This window comes from Scophthalmus maximus, chromosome 17 (assembly GCF_022379125.1).
Source record: "Scophthalmus maximus strain ysfricsl-2021 chromosome 17, ASM2237912v1, whole genome shotgun sequence".
Lineage (NCBI taxonomy): Eukaryota > Metazoa > Chordata > Actinopteri > Pleuronectiformes > Scophthalmidae > Scophthalmus > Scophthalmus maximus.
This window is the reverse complement of record NC_061531.1, coordinates 12,687,466-12,705,599: the sequence shown is the minus strand read 5'-3', so window position 1 is coordinate 12,705,599 and position 18,134 is coordinate 12,687,466. Positions and strand designations below refer to the sequence as shown.

Sequence of the window (18,134 nt, the reverse complement as noted above, 5' to 3'; positions counted from 1 at the left end):
TGTGTGTGTGTGTGTGTGTGTGTGTGTGTGTGTGCGCGAGAGAGAGAGAGACAGACAGACAAACGGAGCGGAAAAATACTTGTTTTGGCATCTTCGTGATTATCCTCATATGTTATTCAAATACACAAAAGACAGGCGTCATTGCCTCAGGAAGTCAGGAAGTTGAACTGTAGATAGGTGTTGTTGTCTGTGAGCTCCATGACTTTTACATAACATTGTTATCAAAAGGAAACAATATGTTTCGTTGAAAAACGAATTCAAGACAATGTAGCCATAGATAGTTTCGGTCTCTTATTCAGTCGCCTTACTGGAAACAGAACCCAGGGGCAACTGTAAGTCAGTAAACAAGTTGGGTCATTAGTTTGGACCAAACAAATGAGAGGATGTTCATTCCCCTCCCCAGCTGCACGATACACTCGTCATTTCCTCCCCATATCACTGTGATCTGGTCTGTCTCTTCAGCTTATCGAGGCAGAATACAGGATGAAGAGAATAGTCAGCCATGGGAGGGGTGAAAATGCTGGCTGAGTGCAAAATACCTTGGGCGTGGTTTGCAATTGTTTCCATATGCATGCCGAGGGTCTTTGGATCTCAGAAACAAGGCAGGATAAAGCAGCAAGAGGTGCAGAGCAGTTGTGTCTGCCTAAAAGTCAGCTAAATCAGGTTTAAGGGGACGGGAGGAACACTCCGAGACATGGCAACCCTCAGCAGTAACGACGAGGAGAATTTGAAGGAGGTTGAACACCACTCCCACGCAAAGGAGGAACCAGAGGAGCCAACCACTCGGACATCTGGCACTCCAGTCCCACAAGATGTGTTGTGTGACTCCTGCCTGGACAGCCCCAGCAGGGCCATAAAATCCTGCCTGACCTGTCTGGTTTCTTACTGTGAGGCCCATCTCAGACCCCATCGGGAGAAAACCAAATTCCAGAACCACCGTCTGGTGGATCCCCTCCACGACATCGACTGTGGGACCTGTGCGGTTCACCAGCTTCTTCTAGAACGCTTCTGTCTGACGGACGGCTGCTGTGTGTGTGTGGACTGCGAGAGCCAAGAGCACAAAGGACATGCAACTGCACCTGTAGGGGAGGCACGCGCACAGATTGAGGTCTCTCACACACACACACACACACACACACACATACACACTGCATTTTATCCAACACATTTGATTCAAGATTTGATTTTTCATTGATTTTAATTGTTTTAAACCATTTCCATTTTATCATCTCGAAAGTGAAAAAATATTACTTCGTAATATATCAGTAATGGTCTTGCATTGGCTTCTAACATGCAGTTTTTTTGGAAAAAAACCTGACACAGCATCTGTTGGTGCTTGTTGGTGATGATTGTTTGTAGACTGAGATGCAGAAGGAACAAGAAGAGATCAGTCAGAGTACCTCCGCAGCAGAGAAAACTATTGAAAAGCTGCACAGCAACAATGACTCAATAAAGGTATGTTACATATCAAATATTATTCGACCGGATTATTATTATTCTGATTTCACTGTCATGTTTTAAGACTGTTCTTCTCTTCCCCCATCTCTTCCTCTTCAGTCTTCGGTGCAGGAGCTTTGTGTGTCCGTTGAACAGCAGTTTGCCAGGGTGCAGTCAGCTGTGATGGAGGCCAGGAAGGGGGTGATGGAGGTGCTGGAGGGAGAGCAGAGACGAGCGCTCCGACAGGCCGAAGGCATCCAGGCCCATCTGGAGCAGAGGGGAACGGAGCTGATGAAGATGTTGGCTCGAATGAACAAAATGTCCAGGATCAAGTCCGATGTCGACTTCCTGAAGGTACAAAATATGTCCGAAATGTGAAATGATAATTTAATTGTACAGGGAATTAGACGGCTGAGTAGATGTCAATCGGTCAAGTGCATCTGGGATTAGCACAGAAGGTTCTCTGGGATGCTGTTGTGTTAGCAGCGTGAACACTGAGCAGGCAATATTTCAGCTTCACGGAGAAGATCCTGGGCCAAGAGTTCAATGTCGCGACACAATACCTGACAACTTTTCTTTTGCGCCTTCCAGGAGTACTCAGAGTGGAAGAAAGGAGCGGCAGATGTACGTCTGCCCAGTGTGCACATCAACCGCTTGGACCATCTGACCTCTTATGTACAAGTGTTGACTGATGCTACGCAGAAGCTGTGCGATGTGATTCTCTCCTCCTACAGGGACAAACTGGGAACGTTTTGTAAAGGTGAGTGTAAACTATACCATACCATATCTTCTGAGTCCTCATGTCTCAGGGGAAACGGCCTCAGCGAGCGTTATTCTGAGTTTCTTGCTCAGTGATCTTTTTTGCTATGCTCGAAAAATAACTATATCTACAACTGTCAGTCCACAGGATTGCCATGACAGACGGTACAGACATTCATTGTCCCCAGATAATTAGAATATAATGACCTTAGTGACCCCTTGACATTTCTTCTGGCATCATTATGTGGTTCACATTTGGTTCCTGAACTGTAATAATTTTGAAGATCCCTTCAATTATTTAATGAGGCAGCATCATCGACTCAAACATGACAACCAGGTGTTAAACTACGGCCTCACAAAGCTGCCAACATGGCTGTAGAATCAGTTTTTGCAATTCAGTCTTTATTTGTCCGCCTTGTTTTCATGACTGCACCTATTACACTTATCATCATCACATATCGAGCAAATTGAAGAAATCCTCGTGAATAATCTCCCTTCGAAATTATAATCTAGGTTCTAAATCCCTGATACCAGAACCTACCTGCCTGGCTGATCCTGAGACCCGAGAGGACTTTTTGAAATGTAAGTACACCAATATATGGAGTGTGTTGACTCAAACCTGTTCATTCGGCTCACCGGTTGTCAATCACAACCTACGTATCCTGTGTGTTGCAGACACGACGAGTTTGACCTTTGACCCAGACACCACCCATCACTTCCTGCGCGTGACGGAGGACAGCAGAAAGGTCACCAACACCAGCCCCTGGCAGCACAGCTACCCGGACCACCCGGATCGATTTGAGTACTGGCGGCAGGCGATGACGTCGCAGAGCGTTTACCTGGGGAGGCGCTACGTGGAAGCAGAGCTGAGTGGGGAAGGTGCCCACGTGGGAGTCACATACAAGAGCATCGATCGTAAGGGCGAGCAGAGCTCCTGTTGCATCACGGGGAATGACTTTTCCTGGTGCATGGGAAGGAACAGCCGAGGTTTCTTTGCCTGGCATGCAGGGCTGGAGACGGCTTTGGAAGGCACGGAAATCAAAAGAATTGGCTTGTATGTGGACTTTCACCCGGGCTCCGTGTCTTTCTATGACACAACAGGTCCCATGAGGCTGCTCCACAGGTACCAGGTTGATTTCATAGAGCCTTTATATGTTACCGTCTGGCTGTCAAAGAAAGACAATGTGGTTTCTCTGGTTGACGCAGAATGAGGCCTCTTCCCACGTTTCACTAACTCAAACTGCCAAGTGCCAACACGGTGGGCTTGTACAGGAACAAAAAAATATGGCACTATAAACTTTACATAACGAGTTACATGAGGATTCTTTTTCCCATTCCTGTCACCGAAAGACAAATTTACCACCATCTAGTGGTAACTGCAACATGAGCACTAGAAACCCGTGCAGCAGCAGGTGTATTCGGAGTTTACTGAAGCTTTATTGCACTTTTACTGCTCTTGAATGGGAAATAAACGAGGAGGGAAAAAAGTACACACATGCATGCCAACAAATCATTTTATTTGTCTCACAAGTTTATTCAGTTATTAAAATCTTAAATGGCTGTCAGGCATTTGTGAACGTTTATTTACATTACTGAATTATCACGTAAGCTGTAGGGGGATTTATTGCTCGTGGAGGGTGTGTAAAATCATCAAGTTGATGCAAAAGTACTTTTGAAAATCATTAACCTCCCTTAAAATTCATTGCGGTCAACTTCAGGCATTAAAATCAGTTTCATTCTCATCATAAACTGGATTCGCAAAGTACACACCACCTGTCTGTGTGATGGAAATTGAGTTAGCTTCATTCCCATGCAGACCAGGTACATCAGGCAGCATGTTGAGGTTGTCAAACATCGGGTTATCGTATCCACGGTCGAGAGGCCCGCCGAGTTCTTCGCCATCCTTCTTTCTCGTGAAGCTGCTCAGAGAAGGCGCCGACGGCATTGATGGCATCCTAACAACGCCCCTGCGAATCAGGGCGACCACAATGACAATAGCAATCGCGACGAAAACTGCAAGCACAACTCCCACCACCGTCCCTGCACTGGCTCCCGACTGGTCGCTGCTGCCGCCGCCGCCGCCAGAGGAGGCTCGAAACTCGGCCCCGGCGATGCCGAGGACGGAGCCATGCGAGCGAGCATCGCTCACCACGTCCCAGGCCAGAGCCTCTGACTCCGCCCCCTTCTCTCCGTCCAGAAGAGTCAGCTGGACCTCAGGCGAGGCGCCGAAAGGGACGATCCCCATCAGGCGCCGTGACCTGGAGACCTTAGACATGCCCAGCTGGACGGATTTGTATTTTGGCAGGACGAGGAACAGGTGATGGATCCGTTGCCTGTAGGTCTGCAGGTCGAAACCCGCGGCATAGCGGATGGTGACGATGGCGCCGCACACCTCGCAGCAGTGTCCGACGGGGAGGAGGGGCTTCTTGCACTCCACAGACGCACATGTTACGCTGCTGCAGATCCGCCGACGGTTCGCGGAGTTGCCACACTCGCAGCCGGAAGGATCCCCGCAGCCCGGATTCCCCACAGTGACCGCGGACGATCCGTGAAACTGCAGCCGACCGGAGCGCGAGCTGAGATACTGCGCGAACTCCGCTCTGCCGTCGAACACCTTCCCGCGCACGGACACAGCTCTCACGGGGACGCTCGACCCGCCGGAGCCGGTGTCCACTCTGAAGGAGGAGAGGGCTCTGAAAACCACGTCGTCCCACCGGCAGGGGACACTCTCCTCGTGGACCGAGAACAGGAAGCGTCCGCGCCGCAGGTCGTCCAGTGATGCCGCCGCCTGCCACAGGGCCGGGTCGAACCACCGCAGAGAGCCCGGGTCTTTGAACCGGGTCGCGACCCCGGGTCCGCAGCCCGGCTCTCGTCCGGCCGAAGCGTAGAATCCGCCCCCCGAGTTCAGGATGAACTCCCCGTCAACTGGCAGCCTCGTCTCCCGCACGGCGTGTGCGCTCTCCACAAACACAGACACTTGTGTCTGGGCTGAAAACCGAACCACGTCATTGCCGCACGGCACGGCTCCCTTGTCCCAGTTGGTCTCGTTCTCGTAGTTGGTGTCAGGGATCCACCGTTTGTACAGGGCGTCCGCCGCCCCGACGAGACAGAAGAGAAGCAGCACGTCCGGTGCTTCCGGCATCTTGCACGTTTGTGGCAGGCCCCCGAGGGCACGTTGGGTGACCTTTGTCTCCAGGCTTGTGACTGACACGAGTGCGCACAGCTTCGCAGTAAAGTTGATGAGCTCTGGACCACATCGGCCTGTTGCAAGCAGGTGACCTGTGAAAGATTAACAATAACACACCTAAATAGAGACATCTTCTCTCTCTTCGTGTCTTTTTCTCTTGTTGTCTGCATGCTATCTGAAAACCAGGAACACATTAATCAAAATATATTTATGCAGGGAAGTGAAAGCATTTCAAACGTAAGGCCAGTGTTCAGGCATGCAACCTGGAAAGGAGCAGGGCCTGACTCGTCTCAAAGGGGAACTTCTGGTTTTCTTACTTAGAAATCAATCCTGGAAATGTCATTTGCTTGCTTCGTCGGTTATTTTCACCGTGAACTGTTTAATAGACGAAGAATCAGGGAACGCAACATTTGAATCTTAATAGTTTTTTTTTTTATGTAGTGCATTTAGTGCATGCCTTATGGCGAAGCTTCTGGTTTTTCTGGCTGCAAGTAGAATATTGACTTTGGTACAGAAATAGACATGACCTCTGTCTCAAAGCATTCAGTGAAGAGCCGAACTTGTTAAATGACCATGGATATTTCATCATAATATACAGAAATTCTGCGTATAGATTGACTTTTTATACTTATATGCACACATTTCACGCATAAATTGACTTTAAAACAACTTTAACCCATGCAAAGAAATATCATAGACTTTTCAGACAAAATGTAAGTTTGCTTTTTTTAAAAATCTCTCATTCAGGTATTGTCACTTTTTTTCACAGGACCATTCATCTCAGTGTGTATTCACATAGCTCAGTAATCCTACTTCTTGAACCACGACCAGGATTGTGCACACACACAAAAAGAAATTATAATAATTTGACAGAATTTTGCTTTGAGGCAGCCACACACGGGCAAACAGGAAATGAGTTTGCAAGCGGTGATTGGAAGAGGAGGGACAGAAGAGAACCACCAATCACCCCTAACTACCATCACCTGAACTGCCCCACTAACTCTCCCTGTGCTGCGAACCTGACCTGGCAGAGAGAGGAATACCGGCTCAGCGATCATCTGTATTGTTGTCACACGTCTTGAATGTCTTTGGAGCTGCTCCGGATGCTACTTTAATCGCCACCATGAAAACTGCGGCTGAGCATATATTTCGGACCTGCAACAGACTTTTCTCTAGGTAAATTTGAGCTTGTTAAGTCAACAGTGTCACAGCAACTATGTGTATATATCGATCGCTCTCAAACTCACTGTGACTTTACGCAAATGACCTGCTTAAGGAGTGTTAACCGTGCAGAAGTCAAACAATAAGTAGCTCACCCTGGCCTAGAATGTTTAAGGCTTGTTTCTTTTTGGGGGAATTATACAAAATATCCTGTCTTTCTTAGCTGGTAGCCTGAACATATTTGAGATCACTGCTGTTCCACTGAAAGCAACAAAAAAAAGATGACCTTTTTGCAGAAAAACACCAAATGACGTTGTGGAGGCCCATCCGTCAAACATAGAAACGGCAGCCCAACTGGACAACATCCAACATCTCCCGAGCACTTCCCCTCCTCCCAGGGCGGAGGCTTTGAGGGAGTGTGTCCACCATGTGGAGGCGGTGTTGGAGCGGGCCCACCACGGTGGCGGCTGGCTCCTGTCCGGCATCATCTGCATGAACATCCTGATCCTGGGCTGTTCTCTGATCAGCGGCAGTGCCACCAGCGGGCTCATTACTACCGTGCACCACCAGATCTTCCTCATCGTCCTCCTCCTCCTCACAATGTTGTGGATGCTCTTTTACATGGTCTTCACCTCTCGAAAGGATCAAGCCTCCTTGTTCAAAGATGGCCACGCAGGGCCGGTGTGGCTCCGAGGTGAGATCTCTCTTGTTCCTTGTTCTAGGTGAGCATCATTTCAAGGATTAATCCCTTTTGAATTGTGTTATTTTGCAGGTGGACTTGTGCTGTTTGGCTTGCTCAGTCTACTCATGGACTCATTCAAGATTGTCACCTATGTGGGCTACCTTCACTGTGAATCACCTGTTAAAGTTGCCTTCCCGGTTGTGCAAGCTGTATTCCTGTTCGTCCAGGTTGCTGCGTCTTAAGAAAATTCTGCTCTTGTATTACTGTTGTGGATGAGTTGGGAAAACTCGACCGAACCCTTTTTGTCTTTTGTGTCTTAAGACATACTTCCTCTGGACTCATGCAAAAGACTGTGTGCAGCTACAAACAAATTTTACACGGTAAATAACTTTTTGTCATTCCATTTCAAATGTTAACTCATCTTTTAATCATGCAGGCTCATGCTCATTGTTTCACTCTCTCAGGTGCGGCCTCACTCTCACACTTTCAACTAACCTGGTGGTGTGGATGGCGGCAGTGACCGAGGAATCCATTCACCAAACTGTCATTCCTGATTTAAATATCAGTGTCTCACACAAGCTGTACAGAGGTACGTTTTGTCACGTGTTGTCAGATTTTTTTCATGGTCACTTTATAAAAAAAAGAAAGAAGATAAACTCAAAACTGTTCAATCATTTCAGCCAACTTTGGTGATAGAAAATGTAAATGCAGCCACTCCGTGTGTGACACCTTCAAAGAGGCCTTCTACTACCTGTACCCCTTCAACATAGAATACAGCCTCTTTGCTTCGGCTATGGCCTACGTCATGTGGAAGAATGTGGGTCGACTTGTGGAGGATCACAGCCACCACAATGTTAAGTTTCGTCCGAAGGATGTGTGTTTTGGTCCCGTGACGGGAATACTTCTGGTTCTGTCGGGACTCGTAACATTCATACTGTACGAGGTGGACATACTGAAGGAGGACAAGGAGAAGAGGGACAAGGCCTTAATGATTCATTTCATCACCAATATAGTGATAGTGAGCCTGATGTCCATCTCCGCTACGATTGGCTGCGTTGTCTACAGGTTCGACCGCAGGGAGCATGTATCCGAGAAGAACCCCACTCGCAGCTTGGATCTGGGACTGCTGGTGGGAGCCTCAATGGGCCAGTTGGTCATCAGCTATTTCACCATTGTGGCTATGGTGGTGACGGGCGCCAGAGGCTACCTGAACGCCCTCAACCTGGCCTGGGCTGTGCTCATGGTGCTGGAGCTCGGCCTCCAGAACTACTTCATCATTGAAGGCCTGCACCGGGAGCCCTTCTTCATGATGCAGGAAGCGGCTCTGCACACGAACGCTCACGCCTTCCACGAACACATAGAGATGACCCTTGTGATGGAGAGCAATAAGACCAACTACTTCTTGAATTCAAGTGCGGACAAGCCAAGTTGGAAGAGGAGAATCCTGAAGGAAGTGTGTGCCTTTCTGCTGCTCGCTAACATCATTGTAAGTTGTATCTTTGCTTATTATTTTTTTTTATATAAACTCCAGAAGTTTTACAGTGTCTTGATTATTCACCCTTTTGTCTCTTGACAGATGTGGATCATGCCTGCATTTGGTGCTCGTCCTCAGTTTGATCACCCCGTGGAGATCAAATTCTACAGGTTCACAGTGTGGGCTGCGATCGTGAATGTTGGACTCCCTTTTGGAATCTTCTACCGCATGCACTCAGTGGCCAGTCTGTTTGAGGTCTACTTAACCTCTTAGAAATAGGTAGAGCTAAGTATGGAGGGTAATTTTATCAAAGCCAATGTTATGTATTGAATCATGAACTTGAACTAATAAATGTTTTATTTAAAAAAAATTGTGCATTAGTTGTGATTTTAAACTCCTTTTATAAATCAATATTTACATGAGTGTCATGTGTAAATACTTGGTCAGAGTAAAGTTGGAGGTTTCTGATTCTACTCTCGTATTCTCGGTGGACAAAGTGAGACGTCCAGTAAATGGTAACTTGAACCATTTTCGATCGCTCGCAAGTTTTACAGCAGTTGATACGATTCTCCATTAATGTGACTTCATACAAAATACACAGATTTTAGAGCTTATCAATATATATTTTCAGGAAAATTTAAGGAAAATACAGTTTTCGACATCAAGCGTTGTAAGCACAGCCAGCCAGTTCAAAACGTAAACCTGGTCATATACATAAAAACATCTGTACCATTGTCTTCAAGATCCTGTAGTTACATTATCACAAACTACAACCATAATAACAAGACAACTTATAAAGAGTGCAAGTTAACTTTATAGCATGGCAAGTACGACAATGTCAAACACCCAATATTGTGCCATCCAGGATACGTATGTTAGCCTCTGTTGGAAAGCACGATATCTTCTATAACAAGTCTGACTGAAAAGTTAAATCATATTTCCTCCTTCTCGTCTATGCTGTCAAGAATAGAGCCTCATCTTTCAGCTGCAGTCATCGCAGTGCTTTGACGAGACATTCTGTGGTCTTGAGGTCTGAAGAAATGTACAAACAGCTGTTTTCTTTTAGTTATGGACAATACTAATGCAGTCGTTTGTCCTCTATCTGACCGCTACCTCCTCACTCATCTGAATGTCTCTCCTACCCAAGTCATTGGTGTAAGGGGCAAGCATTTTGAAGGACGACGACTATGTTGGAAAGTTTAACACAGTGAGGTTTACTGGGAAACCAGCAGAGATTGAAGAATAGAGGAACCCGCGCACTGAGCAGGCCCATGTTTGTTTGTTTTTAGCCATAAAAGCCTTCTGTCTACATCCTCTGAATCTCAAATAGGCGGACATCAGTGTCATACCAGATAGGAGGGTCCACATTGCTAGAAAAAAAACATACAGAGTGAGATTAGTTTTAGTCTGTATGAATAAAACAATTTGAATAATGCTCAGCTCTTAAGTCTGACTCACCGCAAATAGACGACACCCCACATGTACGTGCGAAACCAAATGGCAGTGCCTGCGTTGGCCTGGTACTTTCTGATGAGGATGGGGTGAGGAACTGGCAGGAGCCCCACTAATGTGCCATGCTGGAGAAACTTCAGGATCTCCGATTCATCTGTCAAACCCCTGCAGGGAAACGTGAGCACACTTTGAAATATCTGGTAATACTTCCTGAGAATCTCAGGCCAGTATGTGGCTTATAAATAAGATAGAAGTCATGTTTATATATACTTGTCGATGCAGATCTTCTCCACCTGGGGAACCAACACTTGTAGAAGACGCATGATAGTCTGTAAGGGTAGCTTACATTTCCAGGAAAGCACCTAGAGACAAAAAGGGTAAATCTGTATCAGTAACTCATTCTGCCAGATCGAAAACTTAAGACAAGGATGAGAGGAAAATATATTACTGACCCATTCTGGCATTGGAGCCCACAATGATGTTGAAGACACACTTGACAGACGCCTCCTCTCCATTTCTGCTTCAGTGTAGAAAACATCCTGATAACCCGAAGAAAGAGATTAACCAACCTGCATATTTCTAAACAAAAGGAACACACAAACACCCACACACTTACTTACTTCATTGTCTCTGCCTGAGTTTGACTCTGTATCACTGGTCCCGGTGACTGCACTTTGGTCTGGGTGGACAGTGTGTGGGGAATCTGTCTTTGAGAGGGACACCATGGTGCCATCCTCGGACACCTGTGACTTCTCGGTGAGTTTATCAATGGCTGCAGGAAAACACATCACATCACAGACAGCCAGTAGCTACTTGGAGGATAAGTTGAACAGTCCAACTTACACTCAAGTGATGGCAATTATTTTACAAAATTTGAAAAAGGCAGTGCAGAGCCAGATTAACAGTCAAACAGTAATATCCAAATAGTAAAGAGTCGGTACCTGGTATAGCTATCAGACTGGTCTTCAGTGTACCAGGCTCCGCGGGCACAGCAGGGTGTGAACCCTCCATCGACACAGTCTCCTGGGAGCTTGTACGGGAAATGACATCTGGCGACTTCTTCTTCCTCTGCAAAGCCTTTTGAATGGAGGCGGGATCGGACGGCAGGTTGGCCAGCTGGTGGAACACGTTACGTTTGCGGATGATGGCGTACACCAGGTTGCAGTTTCCTGGAGGTGAATGAATGAGTGAGTGGATGGACAGATTTATGCAAGTAAATTGCATCTGGGACGTTTACCGCAGTCGACTTTCCCTCACCGTCAAACTGGTACTGGATGATATTGTTAAAAGCCTCAAGAAGGAAAAATACAAGGTGATGGTTCTGCGCCGCAGAGAACAGGAACCAGCTGGTGGAGAAGGCCTCCAGCAGGTGGAGCAGTTTGTTGGCTGCCACCATGGACAAGCTCTTCAAGTAGGGAGAGACTGCAGAAAAAAAGGAGAAAAATAATACGCATATAGAAAAATAACTGTCATCCATTCAAACATAAAACTTGACAACTATTTCTTAAGATATGTCAAGATTTTATAATAGTGGATGTTTGCAAATCAAGTCTGTGCATGGCCCAGAAGATGGAGCCAAAGGAATTCACCATTCACAACAATGGTGAGTAGGCAGTCGAACAGAGGCTGGAGACGCTGGTGGCCTGTGGTGATAATCTTGTGAAACACCTACAAAACAAACAGAGCGACAGCTGTGAGCACGGGACTGATTTATCAGTACCCACCAAAAAAGAACATAAGAACATTACCACATGAAACACACACACACACACACACACACACACACACACACACACACACACACACACACACACACACACACACAACACGACTGGAAAGACAGCTTCTTCACCAAAACTGTAGAACTATTCAACACTGCCACCCGTCCCACACACGACCCTCATTTGCACACTGTACTATATGTCAACAAATAATGCTGTAAAAATATATATTTTTTCAATATATATATCTTTAAAAATCTATACATTTTTAAAGGAGTTTATCATTCTATATTCGTATATTTGTGTTCGCTTTATTTATTGTTCTTATACTTTATATCATTTCCAAATCTCAGGGAGTGAATCGATTGAATCCCAAATCACTTTGAATAAAATGTAGTGTCGCGGTTGTCTCACCACTATAAGCAGGTCAGCGTGCGTCCCTGTGAACACCGGGATGTCCATAGGCACGTGGATGGAGTAGGGCTTGTTCAAGCGCACACCAAAGTTTCGCTCCCCGCTCAACAGCAGCAAAATGAACACGCCGATGTGCATGAGTCCAACGCGGGCTGCATCCGAGGAAAACACCATCAGAATATGTGCACATGCGATGCAGAGGCTTGTGGTTATTGCGAGGAAACTGAGGACATGAGACTTACACTGGTCAGCCCTGGCATCATTCAGGTAGAAGAGTATCGGAACCAGAATATCCAGCACATCGCTGCTCTTCAGGACGAAAAACAGGAATTTCTGCAATGGAAAAACAAAGGGGTCTGTGTTGAATAACGAAAGCACAGAGTTTTATGCCTCATCCCCCTTCAGACAGAGCGACTTGTGGCTCGTTTGTGGTTCCATTGATGATGGAACGAGCCACCAAATGTTATTCGAGCAGGAGCGTCCTCCTCCGTCTTACCTCCTCTCCTAACACCTCTAATTCGCTCTCACTGTGGACTTTGGTTTATTTCTATAACAGACTTTGTCGCATTGAACAGACTTACTTACTTCATGGTCTTCTAAGCTGCTTTCAGGCATTCTGAAGTCTGGACATCTTCCTTAAACTTTCTGGGAGGGCTGTATCTGAGAGGGCTACGATCTGCAAATGTTGCTGCGGACATTTTCCGGAACTTTTCCTGCCAGACCCCTTGTAAAATTTCCGAGTGAGCCCATGTGAGAATACAACAGAAAAAATCTCCAGAAGATTCACGGAGAGCGAGTGGTCGTGCTGCCCAGGCACCACCCCTCACCTGAATGTTCCAGAAATGTTCCTGCTGTTATATCTCAGGAAAATGTCCAACAAAATTGGGTCCGGACATTGGGTCCGGACATTCCGTTCATGTCTGAAAACAGCTCTACTGTACCGAAGGTTTAGTGTTGTCCCTCAGTCGTAAGTTGCTTTGGAATCTACCAAATGAGTAAATGTAAATGTGAACTTGACCAAAGAAACTCTTTGTTACAGTTTTTTCCAACCTTATTGAAGTCGCAGAGCTTCCAGAAGAGAACCAGCAGCTCTTGGTGGAACTGGATCTTCTTTGTGGAGTTGGGCAGGTAGGTCTGTGTCAAAGGGTTGGTCAGCAGACGAGCTAGGCCCTTCAATACAAAGTCAAAGTCCTGCCAATAGGGGAACACAGGATGCTTTGGCTTAATTATCTTTAAAGAGAAAACCTTTGCCTATCTTATAGAAATGATGATACGAGTACCTCCTCTCGGTGAATCCTCGACAAGTAATTCACAAACAGGTTTTCAGGGCCTGTAGACTGCACAAAGATACAGAGATGTATTTGAATGACATTAAACACGTGCCATACAGTCATCGGATTGATTTCTTTCCTGTGGTCTTGGTGTCTTACCTCGTGCTCCTCAATGCTGGATGGCGAGGCAGGGCGGTGGGGAACCCCTCCGTCGTGCTCGAGCGTCACAATGAGGATCTGTACCGCCTGCTCCACCAGCTGCTCCCGGTAGTCAGAGAAGAGCAGGTGGTTGTACGGGATGCCGAAGCCCACTGGATCATAGGCGCACACCACATTCAGCAGAGACGTGAACAGAGGCAGAGCATGTCTACGGACCAGGACATGGAAACTATGTTAGTATATAACATGTGATGTGCTTGAGTGAGTCTCTAGCTGTTATTACATGCAAAAAAAAATCCTCATGGAAATTATAATAGCCTGCAAGTGTCCTGTAGTCTAGTAAGTGGACTTTGGACTGGCAGATAATCTCTGCTTTCAGGCTTTCTGATTATTCACATTAATATAAAATCACATAATCAAGGTTTTACTTCTTGTGCCATTTAAAAAGTTCCATGACGTACAAAAAAAAGGTCACCTGACAGTTTGGTGGGTTTCGGTTTTGTACATTACCTATTTTCTGTGGAGCAGAAGAAAGTCACCCACGGGTTGAGGACATTGTTGTCCGATGAAGGAGCCAGATACATGGCCTCGGAAAAGCAGGTCAGTAACAGTCTCAGCAACTCTGTCCTGAGGACGATCAGAGACAAAGATACAGAGGTTGACAGAAATTTTTATCAATGCAACAGGTGTAGGAAAAAGGAAACACTGTTCGGGAAACATTTGTTGCTGACTCACCTATTCAGGTCATGGATGTAGTTGAGAGGGGGGGACTGGGCAAAGCCCACCCCTGCTTCCCAGATGTATTCACAGCTGTCTATAGACTGCATGCTCTCTACCGAGTCCTAGATGGGGCAGCAAAACACACACAAAAAAACAGCGTTCAAATATTTAAGTGTAAAATTAACATTTCTCAGAATGTTGAATAACATTGAGAGAATATGTATACTTTCTCCAGAATCCATGAATCTAAAGTAAATATTAGGTTCTGCGTTCTAAAATGACAAAAGCATTTTCTGCTGTGTCTAGTTGAGGTATGGTTGTTTTTGCAACTAAATGTACTTGGTTAACAATTGGAAAACATCATAGTACATGTTAATGCATTGTTACGTTGGAGCAATTAAAACATAAAGACTATGGGAAGATTAATATCATTTTCAAAACGGAGACTGATGATAAGAAACGAGATGTGCACATCTGTCTCCAAAGTCAAAAGCTTTGTCCCACACCACAGCATTATTATTTTCAGTTACTTACACTTCCTCATACTTTGGCACCATCATTAAACATAGCTCTCAAAAGATATGACTAATTCTGTCATTTTCCTTAAGAGGACAGTAACTTTCTTCGAAGTTTCCTTAAGAGCTGCATCTGAGCCCATTTTCCAGGAAATGGTAAAACAGTGTTAATCAGTGAAGTTTAAACCCCCCGGGAGCATTAACAGCAATCTGTAAAACTGTAGCCTTTCTCATGAGGGACGAGGAATTCCTCCTGGTGACACTGACATTGTGCAGTATCAACCACCATGACCTGTTCCTTTACGTCCTCTCTTTAGAGAAACTTGAGTGGCGGCTTAGTTGGGCAACTTTAGACCAGGAAGAAGGAAACAGTGCTCAAAAAAGAATATGTCTAACATGACAGTGTTTTAGGACACCGAGGACTCACTGGGCCTCTCTTGTGGCTGTGCACAGTGAAGTCGGGGCAGAAGAGCAGGTCAGCGATAGCCAGGAGCAGCGACTCGGCCAGTGGTCGAGCTCCGTCATCGTCATCCATCTCATCTGCCTGGAAAGAAAAGATATACAGTAATTACAGTATGAAACTAAATCCAGATATTCAACATTATTCTCTACCGTTCGCTGAAAAAATAATGAATTAAACTTGGAGTATTATATTTCCATTTGTAACTAAGCTATAATATCTTACTAACGAACAAAAGCATCTTACGTTCAAAGTAAGATTGTGCAAGCCACAGCAATGCTCTCTGATAATCAGCGTTGAGAGTTATTTCAAAAAACAACATGTTTTGATGCTTATAAGCTTTCAACGTGTGTAAAAAAGTAAGCGCCCCTTTGCTGTGCCCACTCACCCCAGCCCGTCCAGCACCGGGCACCGTTGACCAGAAGAATCCCCTCCAGTCCTGGTCCTCGAAGATGTAGGGAAGGATGCGGGTCAGGATGCGAGTGCAGTTCAGGATCACCTGCTTCTCCCGCTCCGTGGGGCAGCCGGACTCTGCGCCCTGCACCAGCTTCTCCACGGCCTGAACAGTCAGGAAACACGGACAACAAAAATGCAACATATGAACAAAGACAACTCTCAACAGTGCTGACAGGTCTTGGTTTTTTACCAACAAACTGCAGCACCTCGTGAATTGTTCATCAAATATCTGTGTATACTTGATATAGTACACTTAATATGTCCACTTTGATTATATTGATAATAGTTTGCCTATGAGATGGGGACATGTGCTCTAGTTTTTTGGGGGCCTTTAACATAGCTTTTTACCGTTGACGTTTCATTGTCTGAATTTAATCAACAGCAAGCTGCGTCTGAAATAGGTAAACAAACCCCTCGGAATCCGCTCAGATTCAAGGGCTCTCCTCGCCTCCACTTTGTTTAATGAGGCTGTAAGTAGCCGGTGTGTCTGTTTTGTTTCTGAGGGCAGCTTCGAATGGAATCTGGGAGCAAGAGACAGGAAGCTGAGGGGAAAGGAAGGGGCGGTGACTCACGTATTCCCACATCTAAGAGCACGAGGCAGTGCCTCGCTGACAGACGCCAGTGCCGGACTCTTAAACGAACAAAACCCATGCTTCCTCTCAGAAGAGTATCAGTCCATTTAATGTAAGCATCTCTGCATGCAATCTAAATCAACATCACAAATTCAAAAAATGCTTTGCATACAGGTGTCAACTGATGCTTTGTGTGGGCATTACCTTGTAGCAGAGGGTTGCTAAATTGGAAGGGGACTCCTCTCGGACAGCTCTTATCTCTGCAGCTGGCACCAGCGCAAACACATCCTGGACCGTGGTGGTGGTGTCTGCCCAGAACTGGTCCCAGAAGCCATCGTCTGTGGCTTCCACTGGCTGCAGAACACAGTTAAATATATGAGAAGAAAAAAACATGTATAATTTCACTCTCCTTATTTCATTGCAGTGCATTACAACATACATTTGGCCCTTTTACTGTCATAATGCAAACAGGCCTGCTCCGTCTTTTGTGTTCCCCGGCTCACCCGAGGCCTACCCAATGGCAATGTCAACACAGAGCTCTGTTATCTGGCACACTGATCGAGGCACAGTGCACCTGCCACCGTGTGCAAAACGTGGACATCCACAGACCTACGTCACCGACGTCCATCCAGCTACGCCATCGTTTAATGCATCGTCAGGACTAAAACATGTATGTTTGCCAGCAACGGGCTGGGGAAGAAGATACAAAACGGTTTACGGTAACCATGGCACAACCGATCGTCGTTTTAATCCAACTGTTTTGATGACGATGCATTCGCTCTTAAATGCAGATTTTTACATCGACATTATAAACGTTTAGATTGTGTTAACTACACAAATGTGAATTTGAAACGCAGGAAGATGCAACATGCTCGTCTTGTGTTGTTGTTGTGGTCGTGTGCAGCCTCATCAATCGCTCTCTCGTCTCCTCGGGTGATGCTCTCCGGTGCGCTCGTCTCCTCCTGTATTCCACCACCGTGCGACGGTTCATTCAGATTACCTGGGTTTTGGTTGTCAGCTGAATCACCGCTTTCCTGAAGTTCAGTTTGGAGTCGGTGCTGCCCATTGCGATTGTGTTTCCCTCGTGCACTGACGACCACGGGAGCAGGATCAGTGCCGCTGCCGCTGAGGATCGCTGATAATCTCACCTCCGTCCGTCCGTCGCTCGACTCATCGGCGGAGGCGTTCGCGCAGCGTTCGGCTGACTGGACGAGCTGTGACTTCCGGGTCAGTGAAGATGTCAACCCTTCAGTTCGATTTTTGTTTTCAGAATTTTACACAGCTAGGCTATATACAAAACAACATATATTTATTATTTTTTTCTCCTTTTAAATTCAAATTGATTTATCGGTGTATTGCTATAAAATAGCCATCATGCTTTCATAGGTTGGTTGGCTGCTGATCAATGTTACTCTATATCTTTTTTTTTTTTAATTGCAATTACACATTCTGTTATTTGCAATAATTATTTTGAAAGCTAATAATACAATTCTGTTGGAAACAGCGACATCTTTTGGCCAAGTGAGATAAACAATTTAGACTATAAATACATTTCTATAGCAGAACGTAAATGAATAAACTCTTTCTGTTTAGAAAACAATGAAACGTTACATGAACGAGTAGCGTCACTGCTACTGCGCTGTAACATCCGCACCAGTGGATGTACATGTTGCCTTAAGGTGCTGCTCGTAAAC

The 18,134-nt window shown here is 45.9% G+C and overlaps 4 protein-coding genes across 7 annotated transcripts; 2 read left to right on the top strand and 2 right to left on the bottom strand.

Moving 5' to 3' along the window:
- The first annotated feature begins 466 nt into the window (after window positions 1-466).
- LOC118288505 (tripartite motif-containing protein 16-like) lies at window positions 467-3,761 on the top strand. 2 transcript variants are annotated; one of them, XM_047328028.1, is made up of 6 exons: window positions 467-1,108; window positions 1,360-1,455; window positions 1,558-1,791; window positions 2,029-2,197; window positions 2,731-2,778; window positions 2,872-3,761. In XM_047328028.1, exons 1-6 carry the CDS (start codon window positions 695-697, stop codon window positions 3,405-3,407), a joined length of 1,497 nt encoding a protein of 498 aa, XP_047183984.1. In that variant the 5' UTR covers window positions 467-694; the 3' UTR covers window positions 3,408-3,761. The 2 variants fall into 2 exon arrangements, with proteins under 2 accessions (XP_047183984.1, XP_035470572.2); XM_035614679.2 differs by having other exon boundaries at window positions 469-1,108; window positions 2,710-2,778.
- amn (amnion associated transmembrane protein) lies at window positions 3,697-5,338 on the bottom strand. Its single transcript, XM_035614678.2, has one exon. The coding sequence runs from the start codon at window positions 5,336-5,338 to the stop codon at window positions 3,911-3,913; it is 1,428 nt and encodes a 475-aa protein (XP_035470571.2). The 3' UTR covers window positions 3,697-3,910.
- LOC118288502 (proton channel OTOP2) lies at window positions 5,329-9,070 on the top strand. Of its 2 annotated transcripts, none has more exons than XM_035614675.2 (8): window positions 5,329-5,470; window positions 6,153-6,559; window positions 6,841-7,238; window positions 7,317-7,453; window positions 7,548-7,606; window positions 7,691-7,815; window positions 7,907-8,712; window positions 8,803-9,070. In XM_035614675.2, the coding sequence occupies exons 2-8, from the start codon at window positions 6,507-6,509 to the stop codon at window positions 8,971-8,973; spliced, it is 1,749 nt and encodes a 582-aa protein (XP_035470568.2). In that variant the 5' UTR covers window positions 5,329-5,470; window positions 6,153-6,506; the 3' UTR covers window positions 8,974-9,070. The 2 variants fall into 2 exon arrangements, with proteins under 2 accessions (XP_035470568.2, XP_035470570.2); XM_035614677.2 differs by having other exon boundaries at window positions 5,330-5,470; window positions 6,275-6,559.
- Window positions 9,071-9,302: 232 nt separating this feature from the next.
- Window positions 9,303-17,686, bottom strand: hid1a (HID1 domain containing a). Of its 2 annotated transcripts, none has more exons than XM_035614673.2 (19): window positions 17,441-17,686; window positions 16,645-16,794; window positions 15,801-15,971; window positions 15,380-15,496; window positions 14,453-14,559; window positions 14,228-14,344; window positions 13,718-13,925; window positions 13,568-13,624; window positions 13,338-13,478; window positions 12,530-12,620; window positions 12,288-12,439; window positions 11,742-11,820; window positions 11,410-11,574; window positions 11,094-11,321; window positions 10,773-10,924; window positions 10,605-10,691; window positions 10,423-10,514; window positions 10,159-10,317; window positions 9,303-10,070 (listed from the first exon to the last, which is right to left on the bottom strand). In XM_035614673.2, the coding sequence occupies exons 1-19, from the start codon at window positions 17,504-17,506 to the stop codon at window positions 10,007-10,009; spliced, it is 2,403 nt and encodes an 800-aa protein (XP_035470566.1). In that variant the 5' UTR covers window positions 17,507-17,686; the 3' UTR covers window positions 9,303-10,006. The 2 variants fall into 2 exon arrangements, with proteins under 2 accessions (XP_035470566.1, XP_035470567.1); XM_035614674.2 differs by lacking the exon at window positions 17,441-17,686 and adding an exon at window positions 16,880-17,380.
- Window positions 17,687-18,134: the final 448 nt, after the last annotated feature.

Coding starts and splice junctions, on each gene's coding strand:
- LOC118288505 (XM_035614679.2), top strand. CDS start 695: ATGGCAACCCTCAGCAGTAACGACGAGGAGAATTTGAAGGAGGTTGAA. Junction 1,456..1,557: donor GCAACAATGACTCAATAAAG/GTATGTTACATA, acceptor CTTCCTCTTCAG/TCTTCGGTGCAGGAGCTTTG. Junction 2,779..2,871: donor CCGAGAGGACTTTTTGAAAT/GTAAGTACACCA, acceptor TGTGTGTTGCAG/ACACGACGAGTTTGACCTTT.
- amn (XM_035614678.2), bottom strand. CDS start 5,338: ATGCCGGAAGCACCGGACGTGCTGCTTCTCTTCTGTCTCGTCGGGGCG.
- hid1a (XM_035614673.2), bottom strand. CDS start 17,506: ATGGGCAGCACCGACTCCAAACTGAACTTCAGGAAAGCGGTGATTCAG. Junction 13,926..14,227: donor TTCTGCTCCACAGAAAATAG/GTAATGTACAAA, acceptor CCTGGTCCGTAG/ACATGCTCTGCCTCTGTTCA. Junction 10,925..11,093: donor CAGTCTGATAGCTATACCAG/GTACCGACTCTT, acceptor GTTTTCCTGCAG/CCATTGATAAACTCACCGAG.
- LOC118288502 (XM_035614675.2), top strand. CDS start 6,507: ATGAAAACTGCGGCTGAGCATATATTTCGGACCTGCAACAGACTTTTC. Junction 7,454..7,547: donor CTGTATTCCTGTTCGTCCAG/GTTGCTGCGTCT, acceptor TTGTGTCTTAAG/ACATACTTCCTCTGGACTCA. Junction 7,816..7,906: donor CTCACACAAGCTGTACAGAG/GTACGTTTTGTC, acceptor CAATCATTTCAG/CCAACTTTGGTGATAGAAAA.